A 15,462-nucleotide genomic window follows, 5' to 3' on the forward strand; every position below is an offset into this window, starting at 1 on the left:
CTGACCATTGGCCTCAGCTGCAGATGGGCTGGCCAATCGCCGGGGCCGTTGCCAGGAGCCCAAGCCCCGCCTCCATCCCGCGCGCCCGCCTCTCCTTTCACTTCCCGCAGCCATGTTGAACCGAAAGCTCGCGGGGTCTCGAGCGGGGGCTGGGATTCCGGGTACGGCGTGGTGAGGGCGCCTTAGGTTGGTTCAGGAGTAGGGAATGGGTTTTTTTTCCTTAGCTGTCCAAGCTGCAACTGGCTTACATGGTTTCACGGTTAAAGCATCATCCCAGGGAAGGTATCGTAGGAGAAAAAAAACTAACTTGAGGTTCCTGAGGTGGAAAAAATTGTGCCTCGGCCCTTGGGTCCGGAGAGTCGTGCCTCTTCCATCCTTTACTTAAGGAACTAAACCAGAATCATTATGTCTGGTTTATGGAAAAAAGAAAATTAATCCCGTTTGTAGAGTCGAGACTTGTTTGAGGTCGCAGAGTCCTGGGGGAAATGCCTGTCTCTGGCTTAAGAGGTAGGCAGGTGGGGTGAAAACGGAACCCCGCCGAGTGGCACACTTCCCGGTTTCCCGCAGTTTTCTGTTCCGCGTCCTTGCTGTAAGGAAAGAACCTAGATGCTGAAGCCTGTGAAATTTTGGTTCCAGACCCTAAAATGCTGTGGCAGAGAGCTAGGGAGTGAGTCATCGAAAGCCCAGGGAAGAGCTTAGTGGGTTTTAGCTTAGTGCCTATAAGGTGAGGGCACGTCGGTAGGCACTTCAGGGTTAGTTATGTAAATTATATTGATACATGGCAAATGAAAGCGATGGGTTGGTACCCTTCGAGACCTCCAGGCTTGATTTAACTGATCTGAAAGGCTGTGTGGACAGAGTAAATGAGGGCTCGAGGGACTGGGAGTTGTTCCTGCAGCCAACTGGTAATTAAAGAACGGGAGTTTGGATAGCGTATAGAATGGCGGCCGGAAAGTTTTCATCATCTTCCACGGAACTAGAAGCTCTGGAGACCGAGGACTTACGGATTCGAAAACCAAAAATGAAGAGACCTCTTTGTCACGGAGTCCAGATATCTAAGAAGACATATGTAATACGCTGATGCTTCCTACCTGAGAGTGAGTTGGAAAAACAGTCAGCCTAACCTTCTCTGCCCCTTGGTCTTTTAGTAACTTCCCATTCTACTTCTCAAGGTTCTTTCAAGAGCCACTTGACAATGCAAGTAACATATAAAGAGCTATTCTTGTGATTACCTTCCTTTTAGAGAAGCTGTGTGGATATTTTGCTCCCTTAGGGCCCTTAAGTTAAATTCCTTCTAAAAAAAAAATTAGCTGCTTTTGGAAATCCTGATGCTCTCTGAGTCCAGAATTTCTTTCAGGGCATTGACTAATTAATTTGGATCTACACAAGTATCCAGTTTGTGGGGTTGTTAACTCAGAGGGTGCTCACTCTGGGGTCTTTAGGCAAGTTTAGGTTCTGCTAACCATTGTAGGAATTAACACATTTTTAGGTCTTCAGCTTGTCTGATAGCACCTCAATCAGTCAACAATCAGGAAACGATGATGGGGCATCCACTGCTATTGGATTTATACCTAATTACAACCTTATCTTACTGAAACAGATCCTGTCCTTAAGCAACTAGTGGTATTATCTGGGAGATGGAGATACAGACATAGAAAATATTAATTGCTAAATTAATGTGTATTAAGTGCTAAATTAATACAAATGATTTAGCCTATCTGCTAGGGGAGTCCATAGGAGGGAGGGGACGTGGGGCCTGTCTGCTGTCTGTCAGAGAAAGCTTCATGGGGCAAGGGGGGCTTAACTTTTGACTTGGGCCTTAACAGGGGGTGCAGGGGGTGCTGGTGGATCTGGATTGAGGAGAGCCTGGGGAGGACATTCCTGATGTAAATCAGGGTTACTGAAGAAACTCACCCTTGAGGACTCCTGCTAATGAGCAGTGGAGATTCTTTTTGAAAGACTGGTTTAATAGTTTGATGTCTAATCTTAAATGTTAGATTAAGGAGTTTGCACTTGATCTTGATAGTAAACTGGGCCTTTTGGGAACAAATAGCACCGTGGTTATAGGACCTTACGGTAATTATACTTACCTCTACCCTGTTTTCCAGAAGCTGCAGAGATTGTCTGCCCTCCTTCCTTTCTACTGCTAGGAGCTGCTTTCCCACCAGGCTTGTTTGTAGAGTAGGGTAAAGTATTGTGGATGCCTCTTCCACACTGCCCCTTGAAAAGGTCACAATGATCCCCTATAAAGCCCTGATGCCAATCACTGTGGGTATATCTAGGAGTAACAGAAGTACTAGGGTTGTCAGCAGTTATTAGAATCTGATGTGTTTCTAGGAATAATTTCCTGGCTTACTCAATGCCTTCCCTTTGTCCTTAATTATGGACGCCCCTCTATGCCATTATTCTTATTCTGAGGGGCAACTACAATGACCCTCCCACACAATGGGTTCTTCGTAATGTCCCTATTAGGTTAATGGACCCTGTTCCCAATAAATCGGGATTTACTGGGGACAGGGGAAGGGAGGGGTGGGTAGCAGAGGCAGAGAACAGTAATTTGCAGACTTTAAACTGGTATTGGAGGCAGAGGGAATGGAAGAAGGTAACGTAGGGAATCAGATCTCAAGGAGGGAGAGTTCTCAGAACACAGTGATGTCTTCAGTATGTAAGGAAAAGAAAAGAAAGATGATTTCGTGGCCTAGAAGAATTGACAGAAACAGCCATTGAAGCTGGCAAGGCTGATGCTTGTTTTCAGATGAGTTGAGTTGGAGAGGTAACCAGGCGTTGGACCTTCCTCCTGGGCACCGTGGAAGGAAGGGAGAGACAGGCCAGGTTGAAAGGCTTCAGGAGCTTCTTATTGAGGGAAGTTTCATGTGCTGTTTCCTAAGCCTAGAATGATTGTTTTCTTCTAAGAGCTTCACATTACCTCTACATGTCAGGAATAAAGGAAGAACTTCCAAATAGTTTGATGAAGAAATAGTTTGATACTTTGATGAAGCAAATCTATAAACCCCCCAATGCTCGCAGTTTACATAAATCAATAGAAGCAGAAAATACCCAAAGGCTCGCAAATATGTTGCCCATTAAAAAAAAAATCACTAATTGGAAGCTTGTGCCACCGACAGCATTTCACATTTCATCTGCTGTGACTCTTATCTTCTTTAATCTTCTCCCTCTACGCTTTTTTCTCAGATTTGTGTTGAGAGTGTAGTGATTGCCATGGAATATCTGAAAATCTGTTAAATAATAATCGTTGCTTCAATGATCTAGCCCTCCCTTTAATTTTTGGCATTGCTGTTGCCTTAGTGAATCTGTTATCTTATCTTCCCAAACCCACCCCAGAACGTGAGGGGGGAGGCTTGTTTTGATCTGGGTGGGAGTAAATGGTCCACCTGTGTCTAAGTTTGCCTTTCCTGCTTCTGAGGCAGAAATGTGCAGTTGCAAGTCTCTCTTCCTTTAAAACTAATTTACTTTACCTGCTTGCTAATTTCAATATTAAATGTCCATTTCTGTCAAATGACTAATAGATTCTCTAAGTTATAGGAAGGCCAGTGAGTAAAGTATTTTTATTCATATTTGGGCTTTCAGTGACTTGTTATTCCAGCATCATAATTTCCAGACTTATTGGAGAAGGAAAACCAGGCCATGTCAGGGGACCTGAGCTCCAACCTTGACTTTCCCAAGAAGCAGATAATGGGCAAATGACTTAAACTCTTAATCTGGGTGTCAGTTTCCTGATCTGTAAAATGAAAAAAGAAATTTGCCTCCTTGTCTTCATAATGTTTCTCTGAATTCCACTCTCCTGTAGCCTCAGAAGGTTCTCCACTCAATTTCTTGGGTTGTCACATGATATCAAAGTTAGACCTCTGCTTAGAAAAGTGATTATTTTTCTCTAGGTACTGCCTGTTTGACAGATGCAAACAATCACAGATACACATATATCTTCCTTCCACTGGGAAATTTAAAAGAATTTAGAATAGCAGTATTAGATATGTTGCTGAAACATCATATAAGATTAGAGATTTATGGGCTTCCCTGGTGGCGCAGTGGTTGAGAGTCCGCCTGCCAATGCAGGAGACACGGGTTCGTGCTCCAGTCCGGGAAGATCCCACATGCCGCAGAGCGGCTGGGCCTATGAGCCATGGCCGCTGAGCCTGCGCATCTGGAGCCTGTGCTCTGCAACGGGAGAGGCTACAACAGTGAGAGGCCCGCGTACCGCAAAAAAAAAAAAAAAAAAAGATTAGGGATTTATAATTAAAATAGTTACAGAAAGCTGACAAGTGATTTAAGGGGTTATAAAGTATTGACATTAAGAATAAAGTTGATATGAAGAAAGGAAAAAATAAAGCCCATCTGAAATGTTTTTCATCTGAGAGTGATTGGTGACTTCAGAAGATGCCTGTGTGGTCAAAACCCAGAATATACTCTTGTATCATTGCAGCCTAGGAGAAAGAATGGGAATCCCAGCTTCCCGCCCCCATCAGCCTCCCCAAGAATCTTTAATAGAATGTTCAGTCCTGTGTACTAGGCTGGTATTTGTTTAAAGGACCTAAGTGATACCCAGATGTTATTTACATTTTGAGCCTGGTTCTAGAGACCAGAGACCATGTTCCTTTCTCTATCCTATTCTTCCCTTATTAGAGGCCTCTGAGGTCTTCATAAGCTTTGTCTTGCATCCTGATAAATGACTGCTCGTATTCTCTCCAAACTGGCCTACCTTAGCTCTGTGCATCTCTTCGGAATTCATCCCTCTTGTCAGCTACAGAGTTCTTTCTTCAGCTTCTGTACGCGAACGTTGATTGTATCCTTCCATTGCTGTGTAAGTTGTGCGGTCTTGGATTCTGGGGCAAGTCGTTCTCCTAAGACTTAGGAAACCAGATACAGCAAACTTTAGTCTTGGAATCAAAAGCATACATGAAACATATTACTTCCCTTCATCAAAGGCACTTTCCTAAATTTGTAGGACTCACTCCCCTTGATTTAGGCTTCTCCATCCCTAACTGAGTGGGATGACTTCTGTGATCAATGTCAGGGGCTTAGGGCTGTTCTCCAGTTTCCCTCTGTCCCCCAGCATCTATGATAGAGCTTGTCTTCCTTTTCTCTTCACAGCTGCTGTCACCCATTCCATCTCTCATGACTTACAAAATAAGATGGATGAGAACAGTCACTTCAGATCCCACCATTTTTCCTTTGGATCCCTGAGAAATGGAGGCTTTTGTTTATTTTAAAGTTTCCCCAAATGGATATGTTAAAAAACATTTTGTAGAGTTCAGAGATGTTGCCTGATCTGTATTTTCTGCCTTTTCCTTTACATGCTCTCATAAGTCTTTTCTTTCCTTTTTGCTGACTGATGGTGAATCAAACCTCATTCGTTTCCTCCACAAAAGAATCTTTTCATCTCTCTTGTTTTTAAATTTTTTTTCTGAATTTAATTTATTTTATTTTTGGCTGCACCACTTGGCTTGCAGGATCTTAGTTCCCTGACCAGGGATCGAACCTGTGCTCCCTGGAGAGGAAGCGTGGAGTCCTAACCCCTGGACTGCCAGGGAATTTCTTCCATCTCACTTTCAATAGAGAGATGACCTGTTAGGATGGACAACTATTGGATCATATAACAGGCCCCAGAACCAAAAGATTCTTAGACCAGACATACTGTTTTCTTATTTGAGAATTTATTTCAGAAGTGCTTACAGGGACTTCCCTGGTGGCACAGTGGTTAAGAATCCACCTGCCAATGCAGGGGACACGGGTTCAAGCCCTGATCCAGGAAGATCCCACATGCCGCGGAGCAACTAAGCCCGTGTGCCACAACTACTGCGCCTGTGCTCTAGAGCCTGCGAGCCACAACTACTGAAACGCATGCACCTAGAGCCTGTGCTCTGCAACAAGAGAAGCCACTGCAATGAGACGCCCGCGCACTGCAACAAAGAGTAACCCCTGCTCGCCACAATTAGAGAAAGCCTGTGCGCAGCAATGAAGACCCAATGCAGCCAAAAATAAATAAATAAATTAATTTAAAAAAAAAAAGTACTTACAATGGTTAACTCACATTTAGTTCTAAGTATAATAAATCACCCTTACTGGAAAAAATGAATAGTTGGAAAGTTTTACATTGAAAAGTAGAATGTTGGGCAAAACTGCTGTGTATTTGAAAAGATGTCTTCATTTCAAGGGTTGGAGTGAAGGGGACTTGAATTGCCTTGTAGGAATTAGGGTTATGAGTAGAGTAGGTATAGCCTACAGAAAAGTTTTGTTGCTAAAATACCACCCTGAGTTTAATTAGAAGAAAGTAGTTCTGGCTTCTTGGGGAAAATCACTGCTCAAAAAAGTGTGAGGCTTTTAGGAAAAACTACACCGTCATCAGGCCCTGGCCAGCTTTATCTTAAAGGTAGCAGTTTGGCCATATAGGCAGTGACAGCTGACCACACCTCTCTTGAGTGATGATGGACCAACCTTTCTCCTGGTTCTCATAGAAGGTGTTTTGTTTCCACCTCAACTGGGTGTGCTGCAGTTCAACTTTGACACTAGACACCTGGGAGTTAGTCAGAATCCACAGGTTTAAGGGCACGGTCCCCAACAAGATCATCCTTAGTTCAGACACCAGCCACAAGTTCCAGGGGTTCCCAGCTAGCCACACTTCTGATCCAATTTCAGGGGTTCCCACAATCCCGTCCAGGTTGACAATTTACTGTAATGACTCACAGAACTCAGGAAAGTGCTATGTGGATGATTACAGCTTTATTATAAAGGATACGCATAGGGCAAGGTCTGGGACTGTCCTCAATGTGGACCCTCTCTCCGTGGAGTCAGGGTGTGTTATTTCCCTGGCACGTCAGTGTGTTCATCAGTCAGGAATCTTCACTGAGCTTCAGTGTCCAGAGTTTTTACTGGCGTTTCATTATGTAAAAATGACTGATTAAATCATTGAGCACATGAGTGAACTCAGTCTCCGACCCTCCCTCCCCTTTCTTGATGTCAGGAGGTCTGACTGACGTTAGGACTCAAAGCCCCAACCTTTCTGCTGACCAGTCCCCATCCTGAGGTTATGTAGGGACCCACCAGGTGTCATCTCATTAGTATAACAAAGACACTTGATCACTTAAGAAATTACCAGTGTTTTTGAAGCTCTGTGCCAGGAACCCTGGTCAAAGACCAGACATTTCTTTTTCTTATACCGTGGAGGTGGTCTGCATCTCTGAGCATAAGCTCGAAATTTCATTAGCATTAATGCCTCTCTACCTTATAACATTATCTATGCCTTCAGGACAGCAGTCCTTTCCTCTTGTCAAGTTGCTAAGTCTTTAGTATTCTTGCTCAGATTGGATTGCTTCTGTCCCTTCAAAGAGCTGGACACTTCCCAATCTAGAGAAAAGAGCTAAAATCCAGTTTCAAACTTGTTTATTTAAAAACATCAACTTCCGGGATAGTCCTGACCAATGTCTGTGTAGCTGAGCACTAATATAATTCTTGTCTGTGTATCAAAGTCTGAATGAGGTCCTTTTGTTTGTCTTTTAGGAAACAAAGGAGTGATGTGAGGGTACCATGAGTTACCTGGAGCCTAGTTTACCAGATGCTTAGTCTAGGCATATATATGGTGTTAAAAAAAAAAAAATGAAGACAATTGAGGTGATACAAACAAACTTCATTTAATACTTCATGAAGCAGGTGGTCTCTGTTCTCAAGAGTCTAGAGAATTGTGAAGCAGGGGAGGAAGTGGCAAATTTTTGTAGAAAATGAACAAGGTAGAGAAAAATAAAAAATGAACAAAAGACAAGGAAAACATTCGAGTTACTTGGTGATCGGGGATTAGTCTCATGGATGGTGTAACTTCTGGGCAGATGGAATCCTTACAAGAACATGAAACTTTAAATATTAGGTTTTGGCTTGCTGATGTGATCGTGAATCAATATTAATTGGTTTGCTGAGGAAAGATCATTGTTAGGTTAAATAAAGATTTCAACAATAGTTAATTATCATATATATTACATGGGCATGCTTCATGTGTAGATGATTTCTTTTCCCCAGGGAATGACAAAAATTTCTAACTAACCCTAGGCAACTAGAGGCACAGTGGTGATAGCCTTCCACTCAGCAACGTTGGTTCTCTTTTCATTTATTTAGGTCTTTAATTTCTTTCAACCATGTTTTGTAGTTTTCAGTGTACAAGTCTTGTACCACCTTGATTAAATTTATTCCTAAGTGTTTTATTATTTTTGATGCTATTGTAAATGAAAAATAGTTTCTTAATTTCATTGCTTCTTTTTTTAAAAAATTATTTATTTCATTTATTTATTTTTGGCTGCGTTGGGTCTTCATTGCTGTGTGCGGGCTTTCTCTAGTTGTGGCGAGCGGGCGCTACTCTTCGTTGCAGTGCCTGCGCTTCTCATTGTGGTGGCTTCTCTTGTTGCGGAGCACAGGCTCTAGGTGTGTGGGCTTCAGTACTTGTGGCACATAGGTTCAGTAGTGTGGCTCTCAGGCTCTAGAACGCAGGTTTAGTAGTTGTGGCGGAAAGGCTTAGTTGCTCTGCAGCATGTGGGATCTTCCCGGACCAGAGCTCAAACCCATGTTCCCTGCATTAGCAGGTGGATTCTTAACCACTGCGCCACCAGGGAAGCCCTTAATTTCATTTCTTGATTGGTTATTGCTACTGTGTAGAAATACCACTGCTTTTTGTATGTTGATCTTGTATCTTGCAAATTTGCTAAATTATTTTATCAGTTCTAGTGGTTTTGTGGTGGATTCTTTTATATTTCCCATACATAAGATAATGTCTTCAAAAGTGCAGACTGCAAAAAGTGATAGTTTTACTTTTCTCTTTCCAATTTGGATGCCTTTTATTTCTTTTATTGTTTAATTGCTCTGGCTAGAACGGCGATGTCCATTGGTTGAGTGAGTGCCATGCACTAGGCACTGTGCCAAACCCTGTTATGTGACACAGTGACATTTGCTATTTGCCCCTCTAGTTTCCATTCTCTATATTCTGGCAATAATCTTCAAGTACTTTAGCAGAGAGAGCGACCCCTCTCCAATTCTCAGTCCCTAAGGTCTAACACACACACACACACATACACACACACACACCCCTCTGCTTCTTACCACAGGGAAGCACACTCCACCTGTCCCCTGCCCCCTCCCAGAGGAGATGACTGTGTCAGGTTTGTATAACAGGGTGTGAAAATTGGTCTGTAATTGTGGCAAGTGAGGGAGAAAGGTGAGCTCAGGAAGCCCAAGCCCAGTCAGGACAGGCTGCAGCTGAGTGCCTGTGTGTCTCATTGATCATATGTGTGTATGTGCGTGCTGTCCTAGTGTGTGCATGCCATATTTGACAGTTTGGATTTATGTGTTGGGAGGTGTTAGGTGGGAGGAATAAGGTCTCATAACCCACCTATGTACTTCCTCATCAATTACTTCAGTATGTGTAATTTCTGGATGTGGTGCCCTTGTACAGTGTACAACCTAAGCAACTGTATGTGGTAGCCTTGCCCTGTTTCCTTCTGGTCTTTGATTCTGCTGTCCCACTGCTGGGAACGTTCTCTTGCCCACTTTTTGTTTGGTTAAGTTCTTAGCTTTCATGTATCAGTGTCCCCAAGTTGGGATTGGGGGTTCAACCCTCATGCATTCATATACAGACTGGCTGCTACTCCATATAGGACAAAACACCCCAGAAATAGAAGTTAAACAAATTGTAAAGTCATACTGTTTCCAATTCAAATTTTTTCTGTTGTTGAGATCAGTCTTTTTTAAAATTAATTAATTAATTAATTAATTATTGTCTGCGTTGTGTCTTCGTTGCTGCGTGTGGGCTTTTCTCTAGTTGCGGTGAGCGGGGGCTACTCTTCGTTGCTTCGTTGCTATGCGCTTACTTCTCATTGTGGTGGCTTCTCTTGTTGTGGAGCACGGGCTCTAGGTGCACGGGCTTCAGTAGTTGTGGCACACGGGCTCAGTAGTTGTGGCTCGTGGGCTCTAGAGCACAGCCTCAGTAGTTGTGGTACATGGGCTTAGTTGCTCTGTGGCATGTGGGATCTTCCCAGACCAGGGCTTGAACCCGTGTCCCCTGCATTGGCAGGCGGATTCTTAACCACTGCGCCACCAGGGAAGTCCCTCCAATTCAAATTTAAGGTAAGGATTTAACTTAAGGATTTTGCCTTAATTTCTTTGATTTTGTATTTGTCACTTTTTTATGTTAATGATCTTGGATTCTAATGCCATTTATCTAGTTAATTATTTGTTTTATATTACAGCATACACAAAACAGTTTCAAACTAACACCAATATTACTACTACTACTAGGACTATTAAATGTAGTATAAAATTTCTCTATTTCTTTTTACCCTTCTTGTGCTATATTCCTAGTGGGCTGTTCAAAGTAATGAATTTAAAGTTAGTTGAATAGTTTTTCTCTTGTGATCATGTCAACTTGAAATAGAATTGAGAAAATTGGTTTCAGTTTGCATTTTTAGGGGCCACTTTATTTTCCCATTAGGTTTAATTTTTTAAAATTATTTAAAACATTTACCTAGCTCCAAAGTAAAAATTATAAAACAAGTTGTATTCAGAGAGTTTACCTTCCATCCTCATTCCCTCTCTCCTCTTATAGGTAATAATTTTCATTGGCTTTTTTTAAAATTAATTTTTATTGAAGTATAGTTGCTTTACATTGTTGCGTTAGTTTCTGCTGTTCGGCATGGACAGCTACATGTAAAAGAATGAAATTATAACACTCCCTAACACCATACACAAAAACAAATGGACTAAAGACCTAAATGTAAGGCCGGATACTATAAAACTCTCAGAGGAAAACATAGGCAAAACACTCTTTGACATAAATTGCAGCAAGATCTTTTTCAATTCCACTGCCTAGAGTAATGAAGATAAAAACAAAAATGAACAAATGGGACCTAATTAAACTTAAAAGCTTTTGCACAGCAAAGGAAACCATAAACAGAACGAAAAGATAACCCTCAGAATGGTAGAAAATATTTGCAAATGAAGCAACTGGCAAAGGATTAATCTCCAAAATATACAAACAGCTCATACAGTTCATTAGCTTTTGGTTTATCCTTGTTTCTTTTTGAAAACATAAGTAAATGTGCACACACACATACTCCTCCTGTTACACAAGAGGTAGCAGATTTTACACACCATTCTTCCCTTGCTTTTTAAACAGTTCGTCATGGAGATCCCTGCATGCAACATACAGAGATAATCCTTAGTGTGTCGTTGGTCCATGTTCACACTGGGCATTCCCAGCATGTGCCACTTGTGCCTGGTGGGGCTGAAGTGTGCCCGTTGGAGTCCATTTGTCAAAGACTCCATCCTGGGGAGAAAAGGAGGCAGGCACATCGGGGGTGATCCTGTAATGAAGCTGTAGCTGTTTGGAGGGGTGGGTATTCCTGAGGACAGCGTGGTGGCTGTTTCTGGAATCTTCCCCTTCCCTATCCCTGGACACCTGTCTAGCTCCTGGGATAAGAGAAGCAGTCAGCAAAGGCTGCTGAGTTTTCTCATTGCAAACTCTGCTGGAGGGCCCTGTTCACAAAGTGACATGATAATAAAGGGAGTTGTGTCTCCAGGCTCCCTTCCCCACATGCACCTTCTGGTCGCAGCCCAGGGCTCCACATGGAGTCAGGCTGTGTCCAGTGGGAGAGGCAGCGGAGCTGCTCATGATCACACGGGAGAAACCTCTCAGGGCGCGTAGCAGCGGTGGCAAGATGGGAAGGATGGGGCTTATCCAAGGGCTAAGTGACCACTGAGTGCGCCACTGAGCAGTAAAAGACAAACAAACCACCCTAAATTAATCTAATATGCAGCCAGTGTAGAAACCCCTTCTTTTCTAAGTTCATCTCTTATAATAACTTGTCCAACACAACCAATAGCAGCCAACATGCAGTGCTAACATTGTTTTTAGCATCTTCTTCTGAAGTGATAAGTTCATTAGGCTGTGTCATCTGTTGGTGACAGTGCTGTCAAATGTTTGCCACTTCATAACATGAACCTCCTTCCATCCAGCTTTGTTTAATATCGTCTTCACTGCCCTCTCCCTTCACTGCCCTCTCCCTTCACTGTCTCTAAGCCAGTTGCACATACTTTGGTGTTTTATTTCAGCATCAGAATTCTTCCAGGATCTTCTAGGATAGGTTAGGTTATGGTTGGGCAGCAAACAAAGCTCCAGCAAAATCTTAGTGACTTATAACTACAAAGGATTCTTTTCTCACTAAAGTTACATAGACTTGGAAGCTTACTTAGTAACTTATCTTTTTAGCTTTTAGGTCTCTGAATCGAAAGGTACCACATCCTGACTTGATGCAGAGACTACTGTGCACCCCCCAGGGGCCTTGGACTTGACATTGTGATAGTCTGGGACTTTGTTTGGTTGTCTCCTTTGGGGAGTAGAGAGTGTACATTGCCTATGTGACAGACAGTGAGTCAAATGTTTGGCAAGATTTCGTTTGTAGCCACAAGTGCTGCTCCCAGATTATTTGGGGTGTTGGCCTTCTGGGCATGTCCTGGATGGTACTTCCCTTCCTGCATAGAGTCAGGAGTGAACTGCTTTGGACAACGGATTGTGTGTGGAAGTTACACAGGTCCTTTCCAGCTGGAAGCTTGAAGAGCCTGTGTGGCCACATAGTGGCTGTTCTCTCAGCTGGGACCTGGAGAAAGAGGGCATGGGGCAGAGCCCCCAGGTGGCGTGGTGAGAATTAAAGTCTTATCTTTTTAAACCCTAAGGTTTGGGGTATTTGTGACCACAGTGTGTGTCGTTTTGAGGTTGTTTCTTACTACTATGCTATCCTGACTGATATAGAAGGAAATGCCCCTCTTCTGCTTGGCACAAAGTGGTGCTTGGAGTTGCAGCATCCATCTGATGACTGAGAGATAAAGATAACACACTGAGAAAGGATGCTGGAGACGAAAGATGGAAAGGGAACCTGGGTCCCTGGGGTAGAGCCACTGAGTTAGCCCTTGGGCTTTCCTACACCCAGCCTCCCTGTTATATGAGAAGCCAAAGTCCTTATTCATGGCCTCTGGTGGGTATTGTTACTTGCAGCTGCACAGGTGGTATGGTGGACAGAACAATGGCCCACCAAAGACGTCCATAGCCTAATCCCCAGAACCTGTTATGTTATCTCACCTGGGGAAGGGGATATTATTGATGTGATTAAATTACAGATATGGAAACAAGGAGATTATCCTGAATTATCTGGGTGGGCCCAATGTAATCACCAGAGTCCTTCTAAGAGGGAGGCAAGAAGGTCAAAATCAGCAGACCAGCAAGGAAGCAGAGGTGGTTGGGATGCACTTTGAAGATGGAGGAAGGGGCTGGGACCCTACAAATGCAGGCAACTTCTAGAAGCTGCAAAAGATGAGGAAAGGGATTTTCCTCCTGGAGTCTCCAGGAGGGGTCCCGCTCTGCCGACAGCTTGATTTTTAGTCCTGTAAGATCCATTTTAGACTTCTGACCTCCAGAACTTTAACAATAAATGTTTGTTACACAAGCCGTAGGAAACTGATACGAATGATGTCCATTAACCCAATGACAGCAGACAGCGACCCAACTGCCAGCTACACTACACCCCCAAGAGTCATCTCCCCAGCAGGGTGGTCTTTGGAAGCTAACATTTCCTTTATACTTAAAAGGAGAATCAGTAAAGTATATGAGACTTAGAGAGAGGAAAGGAATGAACATTGGTCACTTGTTAAAACAACAGAAGGAGGGTGCTGGGAGATGAGTTAGTGTTTGTTCATTGCCTTGTTCTGTTTGCATCTCCCAGCTACTCTGCAGGCCCGGGCCACCCCCAGATTACAGTAATATTAAAGTTCATTGGAATGCCCAGTTTGGGGGTGGCAAGGATTTGAGCTGAGCTGCAGCTGAGTTGGGACTGTAACAGGGAAGAGCCAAATCAGACTGCATGTTGGATCTGTTTCTTTTACTTTAACCTTTGCTTTCCCTGCTTTTGTTCACTAAAAGGATACTGTCTATACACAGTGGCCTGCCTCGGGGAAACCTGCCCCTCTGCCGGAACGTTAAACCAAAGTGCCTTTGTTCAGGGAAACATCTGGACCCTGTCCACCTGTGGCTGGTTACAAGAAAGCAGAAATTAACGCATCCCCTCCCTGAGGCTGGCCATTCCAGGTGATATTTGCAAAACTTACGCCTTTTTACTTCCTTGTCTCCTCCCCCTCTCTGTGCTATAAAAGAAACTGGCATCCAAACCCCCATAAGGTGGTTGTTTTGAGACTTTGCTATCTTTTCGGCCTGCTCTCGTTCATAGTAAAGTCATATTCCTTGCCTCAGCACCTCATCTTCCATTCATTGGCCTGACCCCAGAGAGCAGAGCGAGCTTGGACTCCGTAAGGAGACCAGAGCATGGCCTGGGGCATCTTGGGTCTCGGTGGCAGACAGGCTGGCACAGGAGGTCCTCTGAGTAAGATGTCACAGCTCTGAGCAACCAGGACCCCCGTGCCCACAGCGTACCCTGTGTCTACCTCACCAACTCCCCCTCTAGTGTTCTAATACTTCTTGTGGGCCAGCGACTGGAGGGACAGCTGAGCCGTGGGCATGGGCGGCAGAAACTAAAGCCCCAGGGCCAGGCAGTAGAGTTTGTTCCAGGGGAGACCTCTGTAAGAGCCCAGGTTCCCTGGCCTGTTCTTTCTTCACTTGGTGCCCAGGGAGTCGGTCGGGGGAGGGAGGGGACGAGCAGTTGAAGAGGGAGGAGACTGGGTGGCTGCGTGCAGATGAGAGGGCGTGCGCTTCTCGGCCCCAAATGCCAGCAGCTGGAGGAGGTGCGCAGGGAAGCGGCCCCGCGGACGCGCCAGAGGACGGGCGGCGCGATGGAACCGGCGCCGGACCTGGGGCTCGGGGACTCGTCCTTGCACCGCTATCCGGACTGTGCGTTCTGGAGCCTCAAGAACGAGCTGCGCTGGCTTCTGGGCGGTTGCCCGCTCTTCCGGCACAGGTACCGGCCTCGTCGCCACCCCGCCCCGTGCGTCCCGCCACCGGCCGCATCCCCTTGGTCCCCGCGCGTCCCTGCGGGCAGCGCCCTCCTGGTGCGCCCCGGGCGAGGGCGAACTGGGGGTGTGGGTGCTGTGCCCGAGAAGCAGGTCCCGCCTGACTTGGCAGATGATGGACTGCCCTCCCCAGTCCTGTGGGTGCAGCAGAGGTGGCGACTTCATCTGCCCCTGGAGGTGTCCTCCGCCCGCCGAGCTCCCTCCTACACCGGGAGTCGGGGTGCACGGGTGGGCCCCCACAGCGGCGGGCGGGGTGCTCGGCCGAGAGTGGTGGCTGGAAGGATCGGCCTTGCTTCTAAACTTGTTTCTTGACTCCCCGCCTCCGCGTGTCCCACCCCTGCAGGGAATAAGGGGCAGAAAACCCAGGATGAGGCGGGAGTGGAGCGCGCCCAGGGCCACTGTGCAACCCTGTCCGGACCAGGAGCGCGGAAACGGGGGCAGAACAGCGTCTCTCGGGTC

At 45.1% G+C, this 15,462-nt stretch overlaps 1 protein-coding gene across 1 annotated transcript in view; it reads left to right on the top strand.

The window, feature by feature from the left end:
- The first annotated feature begins 14,802 nt into the window (after positions 1 to 14,802).
- Positions 14,803 to 15,462, top strand: part of ACOXL (acyl-CoA oxidase like) — a 365,696-nt gene continuing 365,036 nt past the window's right edge. The window contains 1 exon segment of the mRNA XM_067704360.1: positions 14,803 to 14,951. Within this exon segment, the coding sequence (XP_067560461.1) occupies positions 14,827 to 14,951 (125 nt within the window). The 5' untranslated portion in view covers positions 14,803 to 14,826.

This window comes from Pseudorca crassidens, chromosome 14 (genome assembly GCF_039906515.1).
Source record: "Pseudorca crassidens isolate mPseCra1 chromosome 14, mPseCra1.hap1, whole genome shotgun sequence".
In the NCBI taxonomy this organism is placed as follows: Eukaryota; Metazoa; Chordata; class Mammalia; order Artiodactyla; family Delphinidae; genus Pseudorca; species Pseudorca crassidens.